This window comes from Citrus clementina, unplaced genomic scaffold (assembly GCF_000493195.1).
Source record: "Citrus clementina cultivar Clemenules unplaced genomic scaffold, Citrus_clementina_v1.0 scaffold_2, whole genome shotgun sequence".
NCBI lineage: Eukaryota > Viridiplantae > Streptophyta > Magnoliopsida > Sapindales > Rutaceae > Citrus > Citrus x clementina.
In genome coordinates, this window is record NW_006262688.1 from 13,856,294 (window position 1) to 13,882,754 (window position 26,461).

Consider the following 26,461-nt stretch of genomic DNA (forward strand, 5'->3'; position numbering starts at 1 on the left):
CTGCCAATTTTATTTCTCAGTCACTAGATCGTTAGATTTTGAACATTTTGATGTAATTTTAGGGACGAAAAGCTCTATTCCGACAATGATCCAACTGCGACGGTGCGGCGGCTCTTTGACAGTTTTTCCAGCGATGTTAAATTGATTATCTTGATTAAATAATAATTTATTCAGAAAATAATTTATATTATTTAATTAGTTATGCAGTGTTACTTAATTGATTTTAAATTATATTAATTAATCGTAAGTACACTGTTCAACTTATTTTATCTATTAGTTGTTTAATTTTTAAATTAAATTATTCATAGTTTAATTTTTTTAATTATATTTATAACAAACGTTGAAAGTTTAGTATGTAAGATAAAGGATAAACTAGTCTAAGATTTTTTTTTTTGTAATATTCTTTACTTTTAAAATTTTATGTTAAACTAAACAATCAAATTTAATTTCACCATCTCCTTATTTATTTTCTTATTCTCTTCTCCTCTCTTGTTTCTTCAAACCGGACACCACTTTAATAGTTAATTATTTTTACAGAATGAATGATAATAATTAGAGTAATGATATATGTATAAATTTTTATATAAATTTATTTTGTACAAACTGATATGACGTTAATTTATTAGTTAAATTAAATATATCCTGGTCCATATGATTTATTTTTATTATTTTATATTTTCATTCAATCAATAGATTAATGTCATGTCAGTTTGTACAAGATAAGTTATATAAGAATTTATAATTATATCATCACTCTAATAATTATTTTAAAAGACACAACATTATTAAACTGGCACTTTAAACTGTATTATACGAAAGTGTAGAAATTTAAATTCTTACCGTGAGTGTAATAAAAAATAAGAAGATTACCAAACCCCCCAACGCTAACAAAATTTACTTTCTTTATAAAAAAAAAAAATCGTGAAAATAGGATTAGGCGTAGTCTACTCTGCCGCGTAATCCTCCGTTAATTTTTCACTTTCCGTTGTCAGAGCCGCGGAAGTTTTGTTAGGTACTGAACAGAGTTAGGTCAGAGCGGGTCTTGGTAGTAATTAGAAAAACAAAAACGAAAATCTCAAAAAAATAATATTTAGCTTGCAACAAAAAAAAAAAGAATCTTCTTGTCTCTCCGATTTCTCTTCTCCGACAAAAAGAGTCCAAACCCGTGCGCATCTGAATCGGGTCGCGTCGTGTCGTAAATCCAACCAAAACAAAAAAAAAAAATGGGCGTAACGGCAAAAATAGCACCGTCAATGTTGTCGTCGGACTTCGCCAACTTAGCATCCGAGGCCGAGCGCATACTCAACTGTGGGGCCGATTGGCTTCACATGGACATCATGGTATGCTGCCTTAACTTTACGCTGTAAGAATTAATCGCCATTATGACGTAATAATTTGGTTAGCTTATTGTATTTTTAGTTTTATTTACGCCCTGTTTGGCAAATCCTTTTTATATATAAATTCAAATTCCAGATTGATGACAGATACGAGTAATGAAACGAACAACAACAAGATCATTATTTTTATTTTTCTTTATCTAATGTACTGTTTGACTTGCGTTGACTGCATCATACATTGCTATTGTGAAATGTTCTTCTAATTAACGTGTTTTTCTTATTGTTTGTGTGCAGGATGGGTAGGTTTGATGCGCATTCTCTCCATTGAATTAATATCGTAACCATTCGATTCGTAATTGTTGTTCCTTTTACACTTCGACAGATTCTATTCTGTAATTCTGTTTAAGAGTTCCGTTCATGGACTGTTTATTTACCCTTCTCTAAAAATTTTAGAAAATTAAGGTCTACTATCATCAAATAATAAAAATGCTACAATATTTTGGATTTTGATAGTTTTATTTGGTGTAAAACAAGGAAATGAAGTTTCTGCGATGTTATTAAACAGGACGAGGACAGTTTTACATTGAAGCCTTGAAAGTGATTCTTGTAATTTGTATGTGGGATGCTGCTGATGCTATAAGCAAGTGGGAATTGAAAATAATGTTATGTAAAATTTAACTAAACTGAATGACATTGTGTACCTACTAGTTCTGTTGTCATTCTTAGGCCATCGTTATTTGCTAGTAAATTCTAGGAGTTGGGTTTACTAAATAATCGATACTTTGTTTGAATGTTTATTTATAAACAAAAGAAAGAATCGTGGTTGTCAATGAGGATATTGATACTTGAAAGGTAGAGCAACTAAGACCGGCTTCTCTGTTCGGTGAGTCACACTAAATCATATTGTGATTCTGAGAGTAAGAAACTGTTAAATTCTATGTGTTTTGCTTTTTAATCTGGATGGTTTATGTCCTTCAATATTCACATGACCTTCGCTTTGCTGCTTGTGATAGTTGGATCAGTGCTGATCAAGTATTGCACATTGTTTTTTTTTTTTGGGTTATTCTTATTTTTTATTTTTTAAACGCTTGCCTTCTTTGTTTTGTAGGCACTTTGTTCCAAATCTAACTATTGGTGCTCCAGTGATTGAAAGTTTGAGAAAGCATACAAAGTAACATCTTTTGCCTATCATTTCAAAATTTTTAGTTCTTGTGGGAGTGGCATGTTTAGAATGGTTATTAGATAAACAATCATCGTTAATCTGTCACAGGGCATATCTTGATTGTCACCTAATGGTAACAAATCCTCTTGATTATGTTGAACCTCTGGGTAAAGCAGGTGCTTCAGGTTTTACCTTTCATGTGGAGATATCCAAAGGTGGGCTATGATGTTGTCTTCTTTTCCCTTTTCATTTCTATTCTTTTTCTCTTCGATATTATTCTCAATCTCTTGTCATCTCCTTCTTATCATCTTATGAAGAGGTATCCTGGTTCATTTTGCAGATAACTGGCAAGAACTTGTCCAAAGAATTAAGTCTAAGGGCATGAGGCCTGGTGTGGCATTGAAGCCTGGTACATCCGTTGAAGAAGTTTATCCCCTGGTATAAATTCTTTCCTCCTTCGATTTTGAGTTTTTGAAAAAGAATACTCAAAGAGAATAATCTGAATTAGCAATATGAAACTCAATTAAGTTTAATTTGTTGTGGCTTATCATTCAGTAAACTGATAGGATTGTTTTTTAAAAGAATCCAGACATTAAAAGTTTTGACCTTGTTATAATTTCAAAAAATTTATAGGTTGAAGGTGCAAATCCTGTGGAAATGGTTCTTGTAATGACTGTAGAACCTGGATTTGGTGGTCAAAAGTTCATGCCAGAAATGATGGATAAGGTGCCATTACTTTCATCTTCCCTTCTTTCTCTTTGTTATTATGCTCGTTATTACTGATATGATGATTATTTTGTCTTCTTACTTGTGGTAACCTTTCCTAATCTCTTTATTCTGGTGGATGATTCAGGTGCGTACATTGAGAAATAGGTATCCATCTCTTGATATAGAGGTAAGTCCATCTCTTATTTCATTCTGTAACTTTTCTTGTAAGAAGCTCCAGTGTAGATCAATTCATTGAATTTGATGTAAATGTTAATACTTCTGTTGATTTAATCATGTTTATTTTCATATTAATCTTGATCATTTCTTAACCATTGCTAGAAGTAATCCCGTAAGTAAGAGAATTACAAGAAATTAATGTTGATCCTACACCTTTCAAAACTACTTGTCTGTGCCAAAATCCCCATTTTCTGTGGTTTTGATATTCACTTTGCATCTAGGGGCTCTTTGGGATGGAATAGCTGGTATAGGATTGGGAGAAGTCTGTACTAAGGTTAAGAAATGAAAAAGTAAACGAAGAAGTGGTCTTTTTCTCTCCCACTCACCCCAAAACCTGCATATACAAGTTTAAGTTTGTGAGGTTTAGAATGATCATATGTTTTTTTTGGAATACTCGAGAGTGGAACATGCACATGAATATATTTTTTCCTGTTTGGTTTTCAGGTCGATGGTGGTTTAGGACCTTCAACCATTGCCGAGGCAGCCTCTGCAGGTGCGAACTGCATTGTTGCTGGAAGTTCAGTGTTCGGGGCTCCTGAGCCAGCCCATGTTATATCACTCATGAGAAAGAGTGTTGAAGATGCCCAGAAAAACAGTTGATGTTTTTGCGGGTAAGATAACACCATGGCTATACTCTGTTCAATGTATGTTTGCAATTCGTGTACCTCGTCACTTGTCAAAATTTTTCTTTTTCTTTTTCTTCTCTTTTTTCTAATAAGAAACAAGAAAATTTGTTACTAATAAGTAAACTGTATGTATAAGATACTTTCATATGCATATATATTCTTTTGGAAGATAGTGCATGCATACTTACATTTGCAATTAAAAAGATTGTTAATAAATTTTGGACACAATATGCTTAAGAAATGCATCCCTGATGTCACGGGCCACTCAAATTGGACATACTTATGCCATGACACTGAGCTGAGAACTTAGGTGCAATTAGCCAAATGCACAACTCTGTAGAATCTAGTCAAAAGTCAGAATGCCGGCAAATACCTCGCACCTGGGAAATTTTTTTGTGAAAAATATTATCTCTAGTTGTTTGCTTGGTGGATTAAATCCTTGTTTTAATAAAGTGCAGTGTAAAATGCTTAGTAAAACTTAATTAAAAGATATCATGATATATCCATCCATATATCTTTCGAATCACTCATCTTAGCAGCTAATGCTATTTAACACATTACTTCATCATTAAGTAACATCTTTCCTTTATAGGCAAGTTGTAGGGGTTGCTTTGTTTCTGAGTTCTAATGGATCCAAGTCCAAGTGGCTTTTAAACTCACGAGATGGCTTCAGTTGTAGTAGCACACGAGTGCACACTATTATATAATTTGTAATCTTCGATCAAAGATAAAAAAAAAGTCCTTTCATGTCCCGGATGCTTGTTGAGTGGTCATCACGTGTTCTCACGTGCAGTTAATTCTCTAGTCTCAGCTCTCTCAATAGGGTCCTTTTTCTTCGTTCTATTGGTGTTGGTACTTGGGATCATAAAAGCACTTATTCCCTTTGTTTTTAAGAAAAGTACTTTTTCTTCTTCTTTGTGCTTGCAGTCGTGGAATGTTCCTGTGTGTCACTCAAATCTCCCTATTCTGAAGACACTCGCGTGCTTAAACTTCATGCATTCAGCACTAATTACTTGGGGATTAGACACAAGCCACATTAGACACAAGCCACATTAAACACTCTTCTTATAATTAAAGTTTATATTTTAATAAAATTTAATTTCTCCATATGCAAATTTTACTAACTCAAATACGTTTTTGTTGGATGATCCTCAACTTTCTTCTCCAATTTTGTGAGAAGGGGTTGAAATCCTCCAACTGTACATATGACAAATAAATTTCTCCATAATTTGTTATGAATATATTTTGTTTTCTCTTTTAAAGTTAATTTTCAAGCTTCTTAGCTCATTATTATTGCGCTAATGAAAATCAGTCCTAATAAATTTGTAATGTAATATATATAGGGTAAAAGCTCATTTAGTCTCTATATGATGAGATTAGTATCCATTTAGTTCATATATTTTTTAAAATACTTCAAAACATCCTTACTGATAAATTATTGACACAATGCCATTACTTTTTGTTTCTTTTAACTTGCTTTTACAATATTACCCTCTTACAATAATGTTTCTTTTTTTAACTTTAATAAAAAGAAAAAATTAAATTACCAATTTTACCCCAAAATAAAATAGAAATAAAAAATATAATTATAATTTTTGTGGAACACTTTGCAAAGGAGTTAATATATTAATTTTTTATTAATATCCAAGAAAATTGATAGTTTAATTTTTTTTATAATATTAATTTTTGGACATACGTGAGCTTTCACAAAAATTAATATATATTATTTTTATTTTATTTTATTTTTTGGAATTATTTTAATTTTTTCTTTTATTATTGTCCCACAAAAAAGAAACATTATTTAAGAGGATAATATTATAAAAGCAAGCCAAAATGAATAAAAAGTAATGGCATGGATGTCAATAGTTTAACGGTAGGGATGTGTTAAGATATTTTTAAAAATACTGGGACTAAATAAGCACTAACCTCATAATATAGGGACTAAACGAACTTTTACTCTCCCTCTCTTTCCATCTCTCTCTATATATAATCATTCTTTAATGTAGATATTTATTTACAATATTTTAAAACACCGAATTAGGTCTTTTCAGTTGCGAGCGCCATTGAATATTAACTTTATTAAACTATATGATTTAATAATGTGTCAGCTTGAACAAAATGAAGACACTTGTACATGAAAATCTCTCACTTTCTCTACACACACACATACATACATATATAAAGAAAAAATTTATGCCTTTGTTCTTTTGGGTTATCATTGGAAGAGAGAAAATGCTATTGAATGATAGAGATACCTAGTGGCCTATGATATGGTGTGATGATTTACCATAGTGGGTACATTTTACTTTTGGAACGTTGGTGCTTGCTTGTCAACTTAGGAATTTCATGGCCAAATTGACCTATCAATCGCTAGTCTCACTTTACTGCCTCAGCTTTACCATGCATGGACGTCTCCTCGATATCGATCATCAATATTCATCAACCTCTAATAACGTCTTTCAAAACCCACATCATTCCTATCCTCGCTGCTTTACAAAACTTGTCTCCATTTCATTTTCAATCCTCAGAAATGCATGCACGAGTATTCTACACCATTATCATTCGTATATGCAATTTAGAGTTTAATTTTCATCCTTCGAGGTCCATGCATAGAAAGGCTACCTCTCTCACAATTTTTTTTTTAAATGCCCATGTTGCAAACAACCGCAATTCACGTGACCTGTTTTAAAATTCTTCTTTAAATGAAAGAACTTTGGTCATCAGTGACGTGATATACGTGAAGAAAAGCCAGAAGGATCATCAATTCAGTTAACAAACGAAAGCAAATCTTCTTATACATTTTGTCTGAGAGAGTCCGAATTACACTTGATATACAGACGGATATCATAATTTTGTCGACAAATTCTTATCATGTCTATTACCTTTTTCTCCCTCTCTTCTATTATAATTGGTATTCGTCAAAGTTTTAATGGATTAGGTTTAAGATTTTTCTTTAACTTGTTCGATGCATCAATTGACATGCACTTGTGCCACGAATTACAAGAATGTATGCACATGCATATAAATCAGCATTTGTATTTTGATGCATGTACAATTTAAATTAATTTGTTCATATATGTATCCATGAACTATGTGACAAATCGTAAAATACTTCACATTTTCCTTTTATCTAGATAAGGCAGAAACCAGAGCATTGTCTTATCTTATTAAGACATGTATGGTGTATGGATGGATTTATCTGCATAATTTGGCTTATAAAAAAGCAGTTTTAAAACCCAAGAAAGATAATTATGAAAGTAGTTAAACTCAGGATACTGATGGTGGTTATTATGGATTCACCGGCCATTGATTTTCTTTTTTCTTTTTTAGATTTTTGAAACAAACAGCCACACCCCCGGCTTTTAGCGAATGGTATGAAGCCCAATGTTAGTTATAAGTGCTTAACCCCAAACAGCTGGAGTCAGTGAAAAAGAGAAGAAGAAAAAAACAATTCCTTTGCATCCCCAAGAATTCTGTCCCTCTACAGCTTTGCTAAATACTCTTATTTAACCCCTTTTTTTTGTGTATGGATCCAAAATATTCACTCTTAACTTATAAAATCTCTTTTGTTTTTAATAACCCACCTGCTTCGTTGAATTGAGTGACAATGGCAACAACTCTCATCACTCATCAGCTCTACTGTCGAGCTGCTTCTGCTGCTTTGTTCTTATTCATTTGTTCACTTGTGTCTTATTCATTTGGACAGAACAACAACTTGCCTAACTGCGATACAAATTCATCTGCAGATGTTTCAGGTTATCGATGCAGTGGCTCACAGTATCAGTGTGGCACATTTGCAATTCTCCGGACAAATTCTTACTACTCATCTCTTTTCAATCTCAGCTTTTACTTGGGATTAAACCGCTTTGTGATTGCTCGAGCCAATGGATTCTCTGCTGACACAGAGTTCCTTCCCAAAGATCAGCCTCTGTTGATCCCTATTGATTGTAAATGCAATAACAATGGTGGCTTCTTTCAAGCTGATTTAACCAAAACTACAATCAAAGGCGAGAGCTTTTATAGCATAGCTCAATCACTTGAGGGCTTGACAACTTGTGGAGCTATTAAAGAAAGGAACCCAAGTGTGTCTCCTTGGGATCTTGATGATAAGGCTCGGTTACAAGTTCCCTTAAGATGTGCCTGTCCATCTTCATCCGAGAATCTGCCGGAGACAAGAATCCTTGTTTCTTATCCGGTAGGCGAGGGTGATACTGTATCTGGCTTGGCTGCTAAGTTTAACACAACCCCAGAAGCTATAATTGCTGCTAATAACAAATCTTTGGAGGGTTTTAAGCCTGAGGATTTACTAGCTTTTACTTCTATTTTGATTCCTCTTAATGGTGAGCCCGTTCTTGCTCCTCTTGCAAAACTCCATGACCCCAATTTGCATGTTCCTGAAACAAATTACAGCATCCCGGATATTACTCCACCCAAGAAAAAGTCCAAGATGTTGAAAGTGGGAGCTTATATTGCTCTCAGTGGAGCTGTTGTTGGAGGCTGCATTGCTATTGCTGCAGTTGTTATTGTGATCCTATTGAAGAAGAAGAAGCAGCAGAGTCCAATGATTAGCCATAAGGATTGTAGAGATGTGGAGCTGCAACAGCTTAGTGCAAGCGTAAGAACAACAAGTGACAAGAAGGTGTCATTTGAAGGATCTCAGAGCACCATTGAAGGCCAAATCATTGACACTGCAGAGCAGCATAAGCTGCTATTAGAATCCTATTCTATTGAGGATCTGAGAAGGGCAACTGAAAACTTCAATTCTAGTAATCTTATTGAGGGAGCTGTCTACCATGGCCGGCTCAATGGGAAAAACTTGGCAATAAAGCGCACAGAGCATGAAGTTATCACGAAACTTGAGATGCAGCTTGTGCAACAAGCAACTCATCATCACCCCAACATAGTCAGGCTTCTGGGGACTTGTTTAACAGATGGCCATCACTCATTTCTAGTCTTTGAGTATGCAAAAAACGGATCATTAAAGGATTGGCTTCATGGCGGGTTAGCAATGAAGAACCAATTCATTGCCTCTTGCTATTGTTTCTTGACATGGAGCCAGAGGTTAAGAATCTGTCTTGATGTAGCCATGGCGCTGCAATACATGCACCATTTCATGAACCCCAGTTATGTTCACAGGAACATAAAGAGCAGGAACATTTTCTTAGATGAAGAATTTAATGCCAGAGTTGGCAATTTTGGAATGGCAAGTTGTGTTAATGATGACAACGAGAGCCCACAATTTTATTCAACAAATCCTGCTTCTTGGAGCATGGGATACTTGGCTCCTGAGTACATTCATGAGCGGGTGATTGCTCCAAGCATTGACATTTTTGCATATGGGATTGTCTTGCTTGAGGTGTTATCAGGGCAAACGCCAATAAACAGGCCAAGGAAGAAAGATGAAGGCAGTGTCTGGCTTTCAGAGAAAATCAAGTCCATATTGCAAGCAGAGACGTCAGATGAGCTTAGAGAATGGATGGATAGTGCATTGGGTGAGAATTACTCATTTGATGCTGCTGTCACAGTGGCCAATCTTGCAAGAGCTTGTGTTGAGGAAGATCCCGAAATGAGACCAAGTGCTGGAGAAATTGTTGAGAAGTTGTCAAGACTAGTGGAAGAATTGCCACAAGGGGAACATATTTCAATTTGTGAGAGCTCTTCAAAACCTCTAGTAAAAGCATCTGCTACAAAGTAATCAATCAACAGCAAATCAGTGAAGCAGTAAATGTAGTTCTAGTTCTTCTTTTAAATAATTGTGTTTTTGAGAAGTGGCTTTTTTGATAAGGGTGGTGGGATCCAGTATATATGTAATTAGCAAAGTATTATTGGATATGATGAGGTGCAGGATTCTACTTTTGTATTCTACTCTCTATGTTTTCTGAAATAATATGTTACATGTAATGATACCAGGTTCTAGAGTTTCTTTATCACATTTCTGACCCCGGTAATCTGACTGCACCAGTAAATTAAAAAGAATTATAAAATAACAATTTATTGATCAGAAACTATGTTCTTGCCTCATTATTGAGGTTGAAGATTTAAGACTTTCCGCGTGTCGTGAGTGTAAGTTTTTCCTGTTTAAGAATTGATTTCAAACTGAGTTTTTGATACATTGAAGCAGGTTTAATTAAAAAAAATTCGATATAATACAATTTACACATCAATTTATAGGGCAAAACTATGTTGCAACAGTAGTACCGTACCACTATTACAACCAGCCATTTGATCTATAGTTGTACAATTGTATTAGTTAGATCAAATTGCTGAAAGCAACCGTGGTACCGTACCACTGTTGCAACATAGCTGGACCCCTTAGATTGTACTTGTAATAATTAATCTCCAATTGTTATACATGAGATGAGATTTATTATGGTGTGAAAAGCCCTAAAAAAAAGTTAAATATTTATCTTGAAAATACAATATCTTATAATTTATGTTCCATTTTTGAATCCTATAAACTATAACCCCGCAAATTAAACTCCTAGATATTAAAAATACTTTGATAATTTTATTAATTTGAGTTTAATATTAAGTATTTGATTGAATTATTTGTTGTGAATTGAGTGGATTGAATTAGAGATGGCCAATGGGCCGTGTAACACGTGGCACGGCACGGTCTCGGGCACGGGCATGTACGGCACGAGCACATTTTGGTGGGGCACGAGGCACGGCACGACACGCATGTAGGCCGTGTCGGGCCTAGAATTTTGAGCACGCGAGCCTTAAAAGCACGACACGATTAGAGATGGGCCAAAACACGGCACATGAAAAAGCACGGTTCATTGGTGGGCTAGCACGCGGCCCGTGGGCAATCAATAGCACGTGAGCCAAAATATATTTAAGTAATTTTTTTTAATAAAAAGTAAATATAAAATGTTATGAAATTAAAGAAAAATATCTTGAAATTAATTGTTTTAATATATTTTTTAGCATAGACTTTTAAAAATTAATTTAAATAATCAAATCTTAGTTTAAATAAATATTCTAATTTTTTTATATTTATAATTTTTAAATGAATAAGTAAATAACATGATTTTAATAAATAAAATTATAAATATCATAGTTTTATTTATGATATTTATTAAATGAATAATATTATTTATGATATTTATTTATTTAATTATTTATGTTTATAATTTATTAAATGAATAAGTAAATAACTAAATATCATGATTTTAATAAATAAAATTATAAATATCATAAATTTATAGATGATAAATAAAAAATAAAAGATTTTACAACATTAATAATAAAATATTTTTTATATGAAATATTTTTCATATTAATATTAAATCATAACTTAGTTAATATTTAATAGAGATATGTTTCATTTGTGAATGAAATATTTTTCATATTTATTATTGGTAGGCTTAAAAAAGCATACCAGACATGTGGGCTTGAATAAAGCACGTCAGACGTGAAGGCGTTTTTAAGCACGCTAAAATAAAAAATTGGTGATTTTTTTTTTTGCACAGCCCACAGCGCGGCACGAGGCTCGTGGTGTGGGTCATGCTGAGCTCAACTAAAAAAAAAGATGGGCACGGCACGGCCCACCAAATTAATAGGCCGTGCCATGCCAGCCCACGAGCCCTTGTGGGCTGCTAATTGATGGCCAGCACGGCCCATTGGGCAGAGTTAGATTGAATCACTAGTGCATCAGCATGGCTATATATAATATTAAAGCAGCCGCAGGCAGCAGCAGCCCACCTCCTTTAATTTTGACAATTAATTTGTCAAAGTCACAAAAAGGCAGAACCTGCCTCGTTAACAAACTTTGACAAAATATTTTAATTTTCTATGGAGTAAATTGGAGTCAATCCAATACTGTCGGACCGCGCTTTTACAAATCGCATCACGCTTGGCATAAGGAGTAATTAATATGTTAGCCCACATTTTATGCATTATTTATATAGTAGATGGTGAATCTAATAATTTTATAAAATTATTTATCTATTTAATAAATGAAGGTTATATGGTATTTGAGATATTAGTTGAGAAGTGTAATATTAAAGCATTATCAGCACACTCTTTAAATAATTTTTTATTACTTATTTAAAAAGGTATAATAACAAAAAGGGTTTTGAAATTGAGGAGAGAGAAAAACACTCATTCATTTGAAGAATTTTATTTTGAAGTCTTTAATATAGTATCATATTATTTTAGTATAGGAAAATGTTTGATTAAAATAATAAAATTTATTTTATTTGAAGAGCTTTTCGGAGATGACTTATTTGTGCTATCTGACAAATAGAAGAATGACTGATAAAAAAGAAAACATGTTAGTAACTAAACCCCCACTCCAATCCTATAAGCGAGTTTCAAACTTCAGCATTGGCGGTCCAATAATTTTATAGTCAAGTTTCGTGTTTTTTTTTTTAATTATGCTAGATCACACGTTTCTCTAACTAAAGCACACGATCCCTCTTCCTTTCATGATGAGTTGGCTTTCTATGACTATTCTAAATAGATGGATATTTTACTTCAAATAGATTATTACTCAAATTACAACTCATAGTACATGAGATTAATATTGATATATTTACAATCAGATAATTATTGGAACTAATTTTATATCAAATCTTATATAATATTGCCCAAATTCTAACTTTATCTAATATTAAATAAACGTCTAATCCACTCACATATCAAAAGAAAGAAGACTATTAGATAATTATTGAAACTAATTTTATATTAAATCTTATATAGTATTGTCCAGATTCTAACTTTTTCTAATATTAAAAAAACGTCTAATCCACTCACATATAAAAAAGAAAGAAGACTATTAACATGATATTAAGAAAACTAGAAGCAAGATAGCACAAGGAATGATAAAGGAGCCCAATAATTCTAGAAAAAATGAAGATAAGATGATGCTATTATTTAAGATGACCTACATTTTTGAGATAATTAAAATTTCAACATAACATTCCTATCAAGGGGATAAAGGGAAAAGTTATACTTTTTCAATAATTACCTAAAACAATAATAAGTCATCACTATTTATAATATAATTAACCTGGCTCCCTAAATTAACTGAAACCAAAAAAAAAAAAAAATGAATTACAGTCGCACTATGATTAAAGAATCCTAAGAACACACTTAGTTTAACTCTAATTAAAAAAAATATAAAAAAAAAACTGAAACGAACAAATTCTAAAATTTTCCTTACATCAATGGGATCACAACAATTCACACCATAATGATATTCTAAATTCATAAAAAATATACATGAATAGTGAGTGGACCCACATCATTCACTATTCATGTGAGAGGGGTGTAAGATACATGTATGTAACTTAGCATTAGCCAAAATATAATAATCAATATACAAATGTACAAAACGATCTATGAAGTCACGACATCATGATCCTAAACTCATCAAAATTTAGGACTCCATCACCATTGAGATCAAAATAAGCAATCATCGACTTACATTCATCATCACTTTTGGACTGCCCTAGCCTACTAAGCATCCTCTTTAAACTCTTAGGCGTAATACACCCACAACCATCCATCTCATACATCTTAAAAGCCTCCTTCAAGTCATTCATTTTCTCTTCCTCACCACTGCCTTCAACTAACCTAACAAAGTCATCAAACCCTAGCAGCCCATCTCCATCTGCGTCCAAGAACTCGACCGCTGCCTCCGCCTCAGCCAATGAGAGCTCCCCTCCAATTGCTTCAACACACTGTTGTATCTCCGAGGGAGATATTTTTCTATCTCCATTGCTGTCAAAGTGATTGAATACACGCTCATATTGTTGGTACTTCTCCTTCATTTCCCGATAAGAAATATAATGCAGCTTGGTTGGTGATGAAGCAGCTAGTTTGCGTGTGTGTACATATAGATATAGATATAGATTCAGATGTAAAATGCAAGAGCAAGCGAAGAACTTGAAAACCCTAAGGATTTGGCAAGGAGCTTATCTTTATATACGGAGACCAGTCGGTGACAGGAAGTCTGAGGAGGAAAAGTAGAAGTTTCCGATTGAGAAACCCCACGCGTGGCGTGAGTTGACTGGTTTGCTTGTGATTTGGGGTGTCCTGCAATTTGTACAGTGAAGAAGGAAGACCGTTGACTTTTATTTTTTAACAAAAGAAAATTTAACTGGTCATGCCTGCCATATCGTCATGCATTAGGAAATTAATGATGCGGTGATGGTAATTTGTGAAAGGAATCATACCATATCAAAGTGGGAATTAATTGAAATTATTGCGAGCTAGCTTTCTTTTTTTATAAAGACCTTTTGGACGGTACAGCAATACCGACTTAATATCCTAGAAGATTTTCCACAACCGTCAAAACTTCCATACCCACCAAATACCCAAAAAAAAAAAAAAAAAAAAAAAAGAACAAGGACTTGAGGAAAGAGGTGGGAATTAATAGGGAGAGCTTTATAATTTCTTTTCATAGCCATTCTTCGTTGACTGAATTTCATTCTTAAAGGAGGTGCAAGGAAATTGAGGTGTCCCAGAAATATGGAAAGGGAAGAAGATTCGTGCATGGATATTAGAGGGAAAAAGTAAATTAAAAATTTGTAAAAACACTTGCGATTCTACTTTTTTTTTTAGATTATCTTTCAATTGAATGATAACAACAATAACCTTTTGTAAAAGCTGTACATATAAATTAAATTTATATTTTCGTTGATATGACAAGAATTCTTTTTCCCAAAGATTAAATAGACAAAAAGAGAGGGCTAAGAAATCTTATTTGAAAGTAGATGCTTTATTACTTTAATTATTACTTAACTCCACAATATGTAAGATAGAGCACACTCCTAACACTTGATCATTAATCAACTTATAAAATAAACCATAATGCCATTGGACCCCTAGCCCGATGTTGAGAATTCACACGCACAGCATGAGTTCAAGTTTTAAAGGGACAATTTCTCTTATATAGGATGTATATATTTCTCGCATGAGTTCAAATCACCACAGGAAGATTTTTTTTTTTTTTTTCAAGAATAGATTTTTCTCCAATAATTGTGGAAATAGATTTCGAGTTATATTGCTCGGCATCCTTTTTGTGAGGTTATGTATATTAAAAAAAAAAACACATAACAATTAAAAAAATAATTATGTAAATCAGAACGCAATTATGTAGTTTGCGGAATTGTACGAGAAACATATAAAAAGACATATTTTACGATGGACAATCTTCCTAAATCAGCCCGTCTAGCTCAGTCGGTAGAGCGCAAGGCTCTTAACCTTGTGGTCGTGGGTTCGAGCCCCACGGTGGGCGCATTTATTGTTTTACTGCGGGATCTCAAGGATGCCATTGCTAAATGTTCTGTCCAAGATGATATAAAGGCTGCTGCCAACTAGGGGTGGGTAAAAAAATCGTGCATTAGAGAAAATCGATCTGAAATATTTTGTTTGGATCGGTTTTAATTTTTTAAAAAATTGAAATATATGGTTAGTAAAAAAAACCGAAATGCAGGTTCGGTATTTGGTTCACTCAACTGAACCGAAAAATCGGGTTATTCTTAAAATTTTATTTAAATAAACACGTGTTAAATTTTAATTGGTGCGTAAGATAACTAAAATAGGCATGCACACACACGATTACAGGTATATATATATATTTAAAAATTGTTGTTGGTGTTTGTTTTTAAATTTTTTTTTTATTTTGTGTTGTAAGTTTTAATTGTTGTTATTTTTATTTATCTTTACAACATTATATTTATGTAGATGGAGTATTGGAGTTTGATTATGTATTTTGAAATCTTAATATTTCATATTTTGTAAGTACCTTATTAGTAGTTAGTAAGATATTAGTGATAAAATGTGTTTTGAATACTTTGTTTTTATTGTTAATATTTATAATGAAATTAGGATAAATTAATTCTTAAAAAAAATTATTACATTTATGAGGTCTAATGGGCTAAAAATTTAGAAATTCAAAATAGGCCCAATAGGCCCAAAACCGAAAAAACCGAACCGAACTGAACTGATCCAAAAAGATCCGTTTATATTCGGTTTTTATTGAGTTCGGTTCTTATTTATTTCTTTTTATAAAATAACCGATTTAAATCGGTTCTGCTTAATTTCGATCCGAACTGAACCGGATCGAGCCGTACCCACCCTACTGCCAACCCAAACGCATTCCATCGGATTCGTCTCGTCCGAAAGGTAAGAGTATTGAGAGCCTTAACTGGTCAAGACTCAAGAGTATGCTTGATGTCTTGGTTCCTGAATTGTTCAGGATTTATATTATAGAAGGTTTATCGGCTGAGAATATGTTGGTAACTTGCCTCGGGGAACCATTGTCAAGCTAAACAAAACGATCAAGCACAAGCAAGGAACTTGGTTTTCAAGCAAAATGAGGTCATGGTTTAAGAACCCTAGCAAACAGGACATGGAGATGCATGAGCATGCGTGTATGCTTTCTCATTCTGCCTGCAGAGAATTTTTGGGGCTCTGAAGATGCTAGCATTGAGTGACATGCTGAGCCTACCAGTCATGACTATGTTATCCAATTCCTTAGGGTAAAGTGAAAAAGAAAAGAAAGAAGAAGAAAAAGAAGATTCCCATGACAATATCCATTTCTTCTATAGCCAGCATTTGCCAGTCATTGGCTAGCAAGAGATTATGTGACAAGCTTACTGGTCCACCAACCGCATCAATCTTTTTGGACAAAAGATAACTCTCTTATAACTCACAACTTCAATGGCTTCACCATTGTCTGAAAATTGACAAGTAGATGCATATTACTCAAGTCACAAGACAATACCAGGCTGTGGGAATCTTGCGGGTCTACTTCTCAGGTCTTTTCTTTTTTGTTATAGTAAACCATCCGGTATCCCAAGATCACATCTCACGTCTTTTCTCTTAACCTCTTTTGCAAGCAAGATATGTTAGTTATAAAGGTTCAATTTTCTTTTTAATACGTAGAGAAGTAAGGTTACTTGTATATTTAATCAAAGTTAATTTATGCTTCACATTCACCAACAACTTGAGCAATCTGGTTTTTCCATGCCACATTGAATTCACAGAGAAAGAAAAGAAACTAGATTTGGTATTTACAAGGTTAATAGTATCTTTTTGATAGGAAAAAAAAAAAAGAAAAAAAGAAAATGGGTATAGCAAAATGAAACCACCATCCCTTACTGCACAAACAAACAAGAGTATCTCACTCCAATATGAACTATAAAATACATTTATTTCATACCTGGACTTGCCCAACTTGTATCACAATCTAAGCAAAAGCAGATTCTTGGCTTATACAAGATTCAACCAAATTAAATTTGGTTTACACAGCATTCAACAATTTGATCATTTAAAAGGAGGACTGGAAAACAAAGTCTGAAGGATAGCCAGAATCAAAAGGATAGTACCAACAACTTGAGAAACAATGGCCCAAGGGGAGCCACAATACCTGTGCGTGTATGCATATCTCAAACGAGATCTCCAATGCCTGCAGTACAGGTTCACTTCCTGGCAAACAGGAAGATAATAAAAATTTTTGACACGAGCATCATAGTACAGCTTTTTGAAAAACTGAGTTACATCCCCGATATTCAGCCAGTTATCGATAAGGTGATACTCGAAGAGTAACTTTACATCTTTATTGGTGTCAATGAGACTATCCATGAGCTTGGCATAAGAAGTGACTATTGGTTCATAATTCGGACAACATTGCTCAAAGCTGATGAGGTTCCTGAAAAGAGTTTCTGTTGTTTCCTGGATAAGCAAAGGTGGGATTTCAAGAACACCATTACTTCTGAATTTTATATCGAGGATACTAGCTGAATTTACTCTCTGTAACTTGATTCCGGACTCCTGCAACGTCATGGCAGAAGGGCAAATATCCCATTCCCTTTTTCGATTACTGCATTTGTATCCTTTTTCCAAAGGCAAAACCAATGAATGCCGCAGTAGGTCAAGAATATGCTTGATGTTACGGACTTCGAATTGCTCTGGCTTTGTTTCATCAGGTTTTTTAGATGAGAAGATGTTAGCGAAGTATTCGAGAGTAACCATAATCAAAGACTTTCGTTCAGAATCAGGAGCCATTGTCAAGCTGAACAACCGCTCAAGAACCAGCCAAGGAATTTGGTTTTCAAGCAAAATGAGATCATGGTTTAAATATTCTAGAAAACAAGACATGGCAAATATAGGATCATCAGGCTCTTTTGGTAAAATATCACAGTCTTTGCGGAATAGCTCAATAATAAAGCAACCATCAAGCACTAAAACTTCTATAAATTCTCGATCATCCAAATCAATAGAACCTGCGTAGCACTGTCGAGCAGGATCTTTGAGAGAAGCGATGGCATCGACGAGCTCCCTCCATTTGAGATGTGGATCCGGTGATCTTCGGAGGATGCCTTGCATGTACTTCCATTTGATTCTTTGTGTAAGTTTGAGTTGTTCATTTTTACAGTGGAAAGGGCCAAATGAAAATGCATGAGGGATGTATGCGCTTTCATTATGCCTCAAGAGAATTTTCGGGGTCTTGAAGATGCTAGCATTAAGTGCCATGGCGAGTGGTTCTGCCATCATATCTTCAAAGGAGGATCCCAATAGTTTTACATCAACCACGATCTGATCCCTTTCTGCCATAGCAGTGTTCTTCTACTTCTGCTTGGGTTCAACAAGAATCAGAGTGAGAACTTGAAAAGCTGAACATTCATATATACTTCGGTATACTAAAAATGCAAATGAAACAGTTGCTGATTTAAATTGCGCATACTTACAACTTACAAATTTGATTCCTGTTCTGATTTATGAATCAAATCTTCATGAGTTCTCACTCTATTCTTGAGCAACCTGCAGAATGTACTTTTTTGAAAAAAAAAAAAAAAAAAGTTTAAGGGCGTTAGCAAGAAAATGCAATGAACCTTGACCATGCATGAAGTATTGAAGCAACAAATGATCTTTATATGCATGGTAAAGGATACAAAAGAAGACGCAGGAGAAAGGATTTATCTATTGTTGCAGGTATGCAATGCCTTTCGCTGATTAAAGATATTAAAGACAAAGCGCATATGAAGAATATGTGGGATTTTGTATCGAACAAGTTTACTAAAGTGGGTAAAGTTCACATGTACAATGTGAAATCATCCTTAATCCCTTTTAATTTGGAGCCAATCATATAATGTGAGCTAGCAGAAATTTTAGAATACAGTGGAGATAATATAATCGACTAATATGTGTAATTATATTTAATATAATCATCACTTGTATGATAATTTTTTTAAAATAAATATACATGTTATAATATGATCTACTTATTATATGACTAATATGATACTTCTAATTTATTTTAGAATTTCTCGTAAGCTAAAGAGGAAAAGTAAAAATCATTATTAAAAATACCAGTCCTGGAGAATTTATACTTTGCTTCGGCTAATAAAAAGATATTGAAAATGCCATTCTTCTTCTTTTATTCTTTTTTTTTCCCTTTTCCGGAATTTGGGAATTCAAATACTTAGACACATTGAGGCATTGATTGGTTTTGCCATCGGAAGTCGGAAGTCTATCGAGACTCGGTCGAAAATTTTAACCCCATCGAGGAATATTTAATTATCTACGACCACCATCCATATTTGTGGAAAAAGGATTATATTGAGTCCTTATATAGATTTTAACTTGTAATCTGCTTTGTATAGATTTTAACTTGTAATCTGCTTTGTCCAGAGAACAAGTCTACTATTAGATTAAGGATTTACAGGCTCAGTTTGCCATATTTTTCAATTAGAATTTATTTAAGTAGTACTTTTTCTTAATAAAATTTTTACCAATAAAATTTAATTGTTTATTTGTCGACAAAAAAATTTAAAGTTATATTATTAAAAGAAATAAATAAGGTGGTGAAATAAATGAATTATGTTTTAGGTAGTTCAACATTTTAAAAAAAATTTCTAACCATTACTTCCAAAAACCCATAAAAGAGCCCATAATTAAAATTTTTAGTAATAGAAGTAAAATAATTTATTTAATCATTTACTTAAAATGTTGAAAATGCAACCAAACAACATAAAAAATTATAAAAAGAACTTTTAAAATTAAATAAATATTTTTAGTCATTAGATTAGTCATACCAAACATGCAATTACGGGGTTCTAAGACAAGGACAAATATAAAGTAAGATACGCATTAATAATTAAAAAATATGTAATATGTAATAACCTTTTTGGTCTTTGTCAACATAAAATGGGTGGGCTATTTTTTTTTTAAATCGATTCTTAAAAGTAGGAACTAAATATTAATTTCCATTAATTGTTATAAAATTAAAGCGTGCTAATGATGGTAATGGCCAATGGGCTTTCTTTCATTTGCGATGCTTTTGTGACCTTTGGATGTGATTCTAAAGTTCACGGTTTTGCTGTACATGATGACAGCAAAAAGTTAAACAAAGATAAAGTAAAGATCATTGGATTCAATCCAACAGCTCCTATCCGTTTCCAAAATAATATTATAATCTAAAAAAATCTCAAATCAGATGATTTTCCCTATTACTGAAACTGAGCTCCAGCCAGCTTGCAACCGTGATTTGATGTCCTTTTTTTTTTTTTTATTTGTGATCCAACCATTAGATTCAACTAAAGAGTTACAAAATTATTCGAACGGCGATGATGCAATTACTTGGTTACTAATGTTGCAGCCCCTGCTTCATAAAAAAAATAAGAAGAGGGTAGGTTTTAAAATTTTGACACATAGGTCCATTAAAATATTTTATGATCTTTATATGGGTCAAGGGTAATTTGGTGAGATGAATATATTTAGGTATTAAAAATATAGATGGATTATTTTAACTTGCTAAAATACTTTCCACACCCATTTTATCTAAAATATCAATTACAAATTTTTTTCCATTTTTTAGTATATTTTTTTAAAAATAAAAAACGCATTTAAATGTTTTACCATTTAAGATAGTATTACTTATAATGATAAACAATTATTTTAATTAGATAAATCAAACTTAACTTTTATTTCTATATACTTGCTCAACATCAAATAACCTTATAACTCTCATCTCTTTCATACTTTTTTATTGAAAATTTTTAAGACCTTAATCCACTTAATCCTCCATAAAATTAAGGTAGTATGGTACCAACTAATAATTTCAGCAGAATATATAATAGTTTATTTGAATAAATTTACCTCTTATCCTTGGTTAATGGTTATACATTTGATCGATAGTCATGTTTATCATTTATGGCATCTGCGTTTTTACATTTACGTGATTAATTTGTGTAATATTCACATAAAAAAATGAAAATATTCTGGTGGTGATTGATGAATCTGTAAATCAAAATTTTTTTTCCCTAAATATGAATTTTAAAACAAATGTTGAACTTCCATGAATTTTATGAGCTTATGTTTTTTCTTATACTAGAAAGATTAGTTAATAAGAACATGAAGATGGAGGGAAAAAAAGGGGAAATTTATGGATCTAACCACTTAAAAAATAAAAAAAAGAATACTATTTGGTGGGTGTGTAGAGGAAATTAAAATCTATAGACATTTTTGAATAGAACATCCCTTTAGAATTCTTATCATAAATGTGAAAACAGGTGTGTAGAAAAAATTAAAATCTATAGACATTTTTTAATAGAACATCACTTTAGAATTCTTATCATAAATCTAAAAGCTTGTGTAGAAAGCTTCTTTTCGCTCTTGATAAGGAGCAATCATAGTCACTGGAGCCACGCAAGTCCAGCAGAGGGCATAAGCCAAATCCCAAGTACATGACGTGAAGACTTGAGCTTTGTCCTTGCATGGTTCATGCATGCATGAGTTCATGAATCAAAGTTGTTAGAGCAAGAATCAAGGGATTTGATAGCTTCAACAATCGTGCAAGGATTGTGGATAAGATCAAATCCTTAGGATTGAGGATAAGATCAAATTCTTAGTAGTTGTTGTTTAGCCTTGTGTTTCGTAAAAGTAGCAAGGGTATTATTTCAGTTTACGTATCTTGATTACAACTGAGATTGTGGGCTGAGTTTATTATGTTAGTATTATAAATAAAGGCTCCGGCATAATAAAAGGGCATTCAGTTAATTAAATCAATTTATCTTGGTTTTTTTTCTCGCCATAACCAGAAAAACTCTTGTGATTGTTAGCTAACTTTGGTTGGGACATATCATTTGGTATCAGAGCTAGGCTATCAATGACGACTAACAAGGAACGCATGGAACGAATTGAAGTTGATCTTGGGAGCTTGCAGGACATAATGTAATGGATGGAGGTGGGAATCAATGACAAGTTGCAGCGTCTTGAGGAGTCAATAAGCAAACTTGTGGAATCAAACAATACAACCAAGGGCACCACCAGTCATGACTCAGTTGAAAATTTAGATTCTACAAAACTTGTTCGTGAGGAAAGAGATGCAGGGCGGCACATGCTTCCAACATGGATTACCAAGCTAGAATTTCCCCATTTCGCCGGCGATGATCCAACAGAATAGTACAACATGGTGTCTCAGAACTTTGAATATAAGGAAATTATGGATGAACACAAGGTAACTTTAGCTGCATATCACTTGGAGGGAAAGGCAAATCAGTGGTGGCAATGGATGCGAAGGACTTGTGAAGAAGAAAAGCCACCAGTTACGTGGAAAATATTCGTTGAGGAACTATGAGCACGTTTTGGGCCGACAGAGTGTGAGTATTTTGATGAAGCTTTATCTCGGGTCATGCAGACGAGATCGCTGCGTGAATATCAGAAGGAGTTCAAAAGGCTTGGGAACCGAGTTCATGGGTGGTCTTAAAAAGCATTGGTGGGAACATTTATGGTGGGCTTGAAACCAGAGATTGCAGAAGACATCCGTATGTTTAGACCCCGCACATTGAAGGAAGCCATTAGTCTAGCACATATGAAGGATGATCAAATATTACGACAGAAGAGAATGATCATATCACCAATTCCTATTTGTTCCCCATTTGCTTCGAATCGAGCCACACCAACAACACCTTATAAGAGGCTATCATAGGAAGAGATGCAGAGGAGGCGAGCCCAAGAATTGTGCTTCAATTGTAATGACAAATTCACCGTTGGCCACAAGTGTACCAAGGCACATTTATTGATCCTGAAATGCGAAACAACACCGGAAGAGGGTTTGTATGAAGAATTTGTGGTAGAGGAACTACATGGAGAAGAAAACAAAGGAGAACAACATGGAAAGACACGACATTGCTACAACAATAATTTCCTCACATGACCCTTGAGGACAAGGGTGCTCTCCGGGGAGGGGCTAATGATAAGGAGCAATCACAGTCATTGGAGCCACGCAAGTCCAGCAGAGGGCATAAGCCAAATCCCAAGTACATGACGTGAAGACTTGAGCTTTGTCCTTGCATGGTTCATGAATCAAAGTTGTTAGAGCAAGAATCAAGGGATTTGATAGCTTTAACAATCGTGCAAGGATTGTGGATAAGATCAAATCCTTAGGATTGAGGATAAGATCAAATTCTTAGTAGTTGTTGTTTAGCTTTGTGTTTCGTAAAAGTAGCAAGGGTGTTATTTCAGTTTACGTATCTTGATTACAGCCGAGATTGTGGGCTGAGTTTGTTATGTTAGTATTATAAATAAAGGCTCCAGCATAATAAAAGGGCATTCAGTCAATTAAATCAATTCATCTTGGTTTTTTTCTTGCCATAAGCAGAAAAACTCTTGTGATTGTTAGCTAACTTTGGTTGGGACCTATCAGCTCTCAATCACATCAATCAAATAAGCCATGCACTATGATCGGAATGCAAAATTTGATGATTGGATTTTGCCGTAACTCGCCAAGGAATTTATTGATCATATTTAGAATATAGAAAGTAAACTGCAAATATTACAAATATAAGTTTTTTAAGGGATTAACTAGATTAGTGAAATGGCAGTTAGTGAAATGGCAGTTCTTCTATATGTTGACAAGAGTACACTAAGGGCATGCTTTGTGTGCCGGATAAGATATAATAGGATAGGATGAAATAGGATATGTTTATATTTAATATTATTTCATATTTTGTGATAAATTAAATTAGATTACAATAATATCGTTTGTGTTTAGTGTAACGTAGGATGGATAAGGTTTAATGTAAATTTCAACACTATTAAAATCAAAAAATAAATATTAAATAAATGTTTGGATAGTAATTTAAATTTCATTATAGAGTTTATAAATAATATTTTCAAAATAATAAATTTATATATTTAAATTTAAAATTATGTAAAATTACTTATTCCTTATCACATATATGGAGTTAAGATAATATTTGAGAAAGTGTTATCTCAATTATTTATTTAATGTGAAAAAATAAATTGTATAACATTTATTCTATTACTTACATTTAAAATACAAAGAATCAATAATAACTTAAATTAATAGATTAGAGAGAATCATCTTTCAAAAAAAAATTAAGATTAACTAATTTTTGGGGTGTCCAACATAGTCCTTTTATCTCATGTTGTTAGCATAAGATATAGTCTAGAAAACTTATTCGAAGGGTCCCCTTAGGGAAAAAAATATTATTATTATATGAGAATTTAGTTGGCACAAGCTGTATTATTTTTAATTTACTTATTCACACTAAACACTATATTGGGATTAAATTTTAGTAAAATAATCCTATTTCACCATCTTTAACCGCACTCATTATGCCCTAATTGTTTGGATCTTATTATAGAAAGAAAGATATACTTCTTTTCTTATTTTAGTAGTTAAAAAAAAAAACAATAGATTTCTTTTGAGAGAATGCAAGCATCATTTTTATGAGATTTAAGAATTAATCTAGTTATGTGGTTAGAAGACTCTCTATTTTTTTTTTTTATATTTTAGAAGAATTATAAGTTTGATAATGAATACATTAAGATTAAAGTAGAACATAATGATTGAGGGAAAATATTCTTTTAGAATTTTAAAATCATCACATTTTAATTGGGACTTATTATGTAAAATTATTGAAATTTATAGCTTTTAATGTTAGAGAAAAAATAGAAACTTGCTGAAGAAAATACCAAATGTATTTTCTAGAATTCGAAAATTATTATATTTTAATTAGAGCTTGTTGTGTAAATTTTTTTAAATTTTTAGTTTTTATTATTTACGAAAACAATGGGGACTGTTAAAAAAAAAAGAAGCCAAAATTAGGTGTCTGGTACAAATGTAACGTACTCCCAACTAAATCAAGTGCAAGGCTTCCGTCTCCGCAATATCAACAACATCAGAATAAACTACCATAATATCAGCACATGCTAACATATCCAACCCTTCATGATTTTATATCGCAGCTGCTAAACTAAACATACCATGATGAACGTCCACACCCGCTAAACTAATCACAGTAAAAAATAAATTAAATGAAGTTTCAGTGAGAGTGAAGGTTGAGGTCTCCACTAGGGGCATCAATATCTTATCATTAAGACAACTATAAGTGCAAATAGATTTGTACCTTTATTGAAGCAAAATTTCAAATTCCGCCCTTTTTGGATTTACCTTTAAAAAAAAAAATTCTGCAGGTTGAGCTACCGGAACTTTTGTTTGGATTTGGAAATCTAAATAAAATAGATGCTGTCCACAAGTCCATATAACTTCAATAAGATCGGTTAAATTTGTAAATAGAGAAAGGCGTGTTATTAGACTTTTGGGGGGTGTCTTTAGTAAAGCCCACCCTCGAATCCTACACGTGGCAGAACGTCAGGCACGTAGAACCCTAGCAAACGGGACATGTAGATGGATGAGCATGAGTGTATGCTTTCTCATGCTCGGGAGATGCTAGCATTAAGTGACATGCTGAGCCTATCAGTCATGATATCTTCAAAGGAATGTCCGAATCAATCGCAATCTCATCTCTTTTTGCCATAGCAATCATCTTCTAGCTCTGCTTGGATTTAACAAGAAATAGAGAAGGAAAAGCAGTAGTAGTGAGAGCGTGAAAAATGAATAAAAAGCTATAAACTAAACGGCGCCGGCCAGCAATAATGTTTGGCATTTAGGAAGTACTTTTACTTGTGTTTGGAAGCAAATCCTAACTGATTAACAAAAAGCTGAACATTAATTCACATTACAAGTACTTTTAAACTGCTAATGAAACATGTGCTTCTTAGTTCCCAATCTATTCATAACCAACCTACAAATTGTACATTGAATTTAATAGTTTAATAAATATTTTTGAGTATGAAGCAGTAAATTCATTGAAACCTAAACTCTTTTAGACCACTGAAGCTATAAATTTTCAGCTTCTTCAGCTGTCAATTTGCACCACCATAGAGTGCACTTGGCGTTTAGAACCAAAATAAAAAGGAGAAAACATTATATGTAAGAGAGATTGTAATATTTTTCAATTTTGGTTTGACATTTTGGAATAAAACGGCTTGCCGTTTTTGGATAAAACGGCTAACCGTTTAATTCCAGAGAGCATGCTTTCTGTTCTACAGAAAACGATTAGCCG

At 33.2% G+C, this 26,461-nt stretch overlaps 3 protein-coding genes and 1 non-coding gene across 7 annotated transcripts; 2 read left to right on the forward strand and 2 right to left on the reverse strand.

The window, feature by feature from the left end:
- The first annotated feature begins 930 nt into the window (after window positions 1-930).
- Window positions 931-9,903, forward strand: LOC18052969 (ribulose-phosphate 3-epimerase, cytoplasmic isoform). 3 transcript variants are annotated; one of them, XM_024191466.1, is made up of 9 exons: window positions 1,224-1,340; window positions 1,632-1,636; window positions 2,446-2,508; window positions 2,608-2,714; window positions 2,840-2,937; window positions 3,133-3,225; window positions 3,353-3,394; window positions 3,889-4,055; window positions 4,998-5,177. In XM_024191466.1, the coding sequence occupies exons 1-8, from the start codon at window positions 1,224-1,226 to the stop codon at window positions 4,042-4,044; spliced, it is 681 nt and encodes a 226-aa protein (XP_024047234.1). In that variant the 3' UTR covers window positions 4,045-4,055; window positions 4,998-5,177. The 3 variants fall into 3 exon arrangements, with proteins under 3 accessions (XP_006447103.1, XP_024047234.1, XP_024047233.1); XM_006447040.2 differs by lacking the exon at window positions 4,998-5,177 and having other exon boundaries at window positions 931-1,340; window positions 3,889-4,242; XM_024191465.1 differs by lacking the exons at window positions 1,224-1,340; window positions 1,632-1,636; window positions 2,446-2,508; ... (3 more) ...; window positions 3,353-3,394; window positions 4,998-5,177 and adding an exon at window positions 7,817-9,903 and having other exon boundaries at window positions 3,930-4,055.
- Window positions 9,904-13,258: 3,355 nt separating this feature from the next.
- Window positions 13,259-13,985, reverse strand: LOC18052971 (calcium-binding protein CML38). The gene has a single exon (XM_006447042.2). It carries the CDS (start codon window positions 13,847-13,849, stop codon window positions 13,424-13,426), a length of 426 nt encoding a protein of 141 aa, XP_006447105.1. The 5' UTR covers window positions 13,850-13,985; the 3' UTR covers window positions 13,259-13,423.
- A 1,260-nt stretch (window positions 13,986-15,245) lies between these two features.
- On the forward strand, window positions 15,246-15,318 carry TRNAK-CUU. Its single transcript has one exon. It is a non-coding gene; the product is annotated as a tRNA-Lys (tRNA).
- Window positions 15,319-17,261: 1,943 nt separating this feature from the next.
- LOC18052972 (putative UPF0481 protein At3g02645) lies at window positions 17,262-18,858 on the reverse strand. 2 transcript variants are annotated; one of them, XM_024191612.1, is made up of 2 exons: window positions 18,783-18,858; window positions 17,262-18,659 (listed from the first exon to the last, which is right to left on the reverse strand). In XM_024191612.1, the coding sequence occupies exon 2, from the start codon at window positions 18,639-18,641 to the stop codon at window positions 17,352-17,354; it is 1,290 nt and encodes a 429-aa protein (XP_024047380.1). In that variant the 5' UTR covers window positions 18,642-18,659; window positions 18,783-18,858; the 3' UTR covers window positions 17,262-17,351. The 2 variants fall into 2 exon arrangements, with proteins under 2 accessions (XP_024047380.1, XP_006447106.1); XM_006447043.2 differs by having other exon boundaries at window positions 18,776-18,836.
- Window positions 18,859-26,461: the final 7,603 nt, after the last annotated feature.

What these genes read in the sequence shown, in the direction of transcription:
- LOC18052969 (XM_024191465.1), top strand. Translation starts at nt 4,025, where the DNA reads ATGCCCAGAAAAACAGTTGATGTTTTTGCGG. An exon ending in AACAGTTGATGTTTTTGCGG is followed by an intron (nt 4,056 to 7,816) that starts GTAAGATAACAC and finishes ATTCATCTGCAG; the next exon opens with ATGTTTCAGGTTATCGATGC.
- LOC18052971 (XM_006447042.2), bottom strand. Translation starts at nt 13,849, where the DNA reads ATGAAGGAGAAGTACCAACAATATGAGCGTGTATTCAATCACTTTGAC.
- LOC18052972 (XM_024191612.1), bottom strand. Translation starts at nt 18,641, where the DNA reads ATGGCAGAAAGGGATCAGATCGTGGTTGATGTAAAACTATTGGGATCC.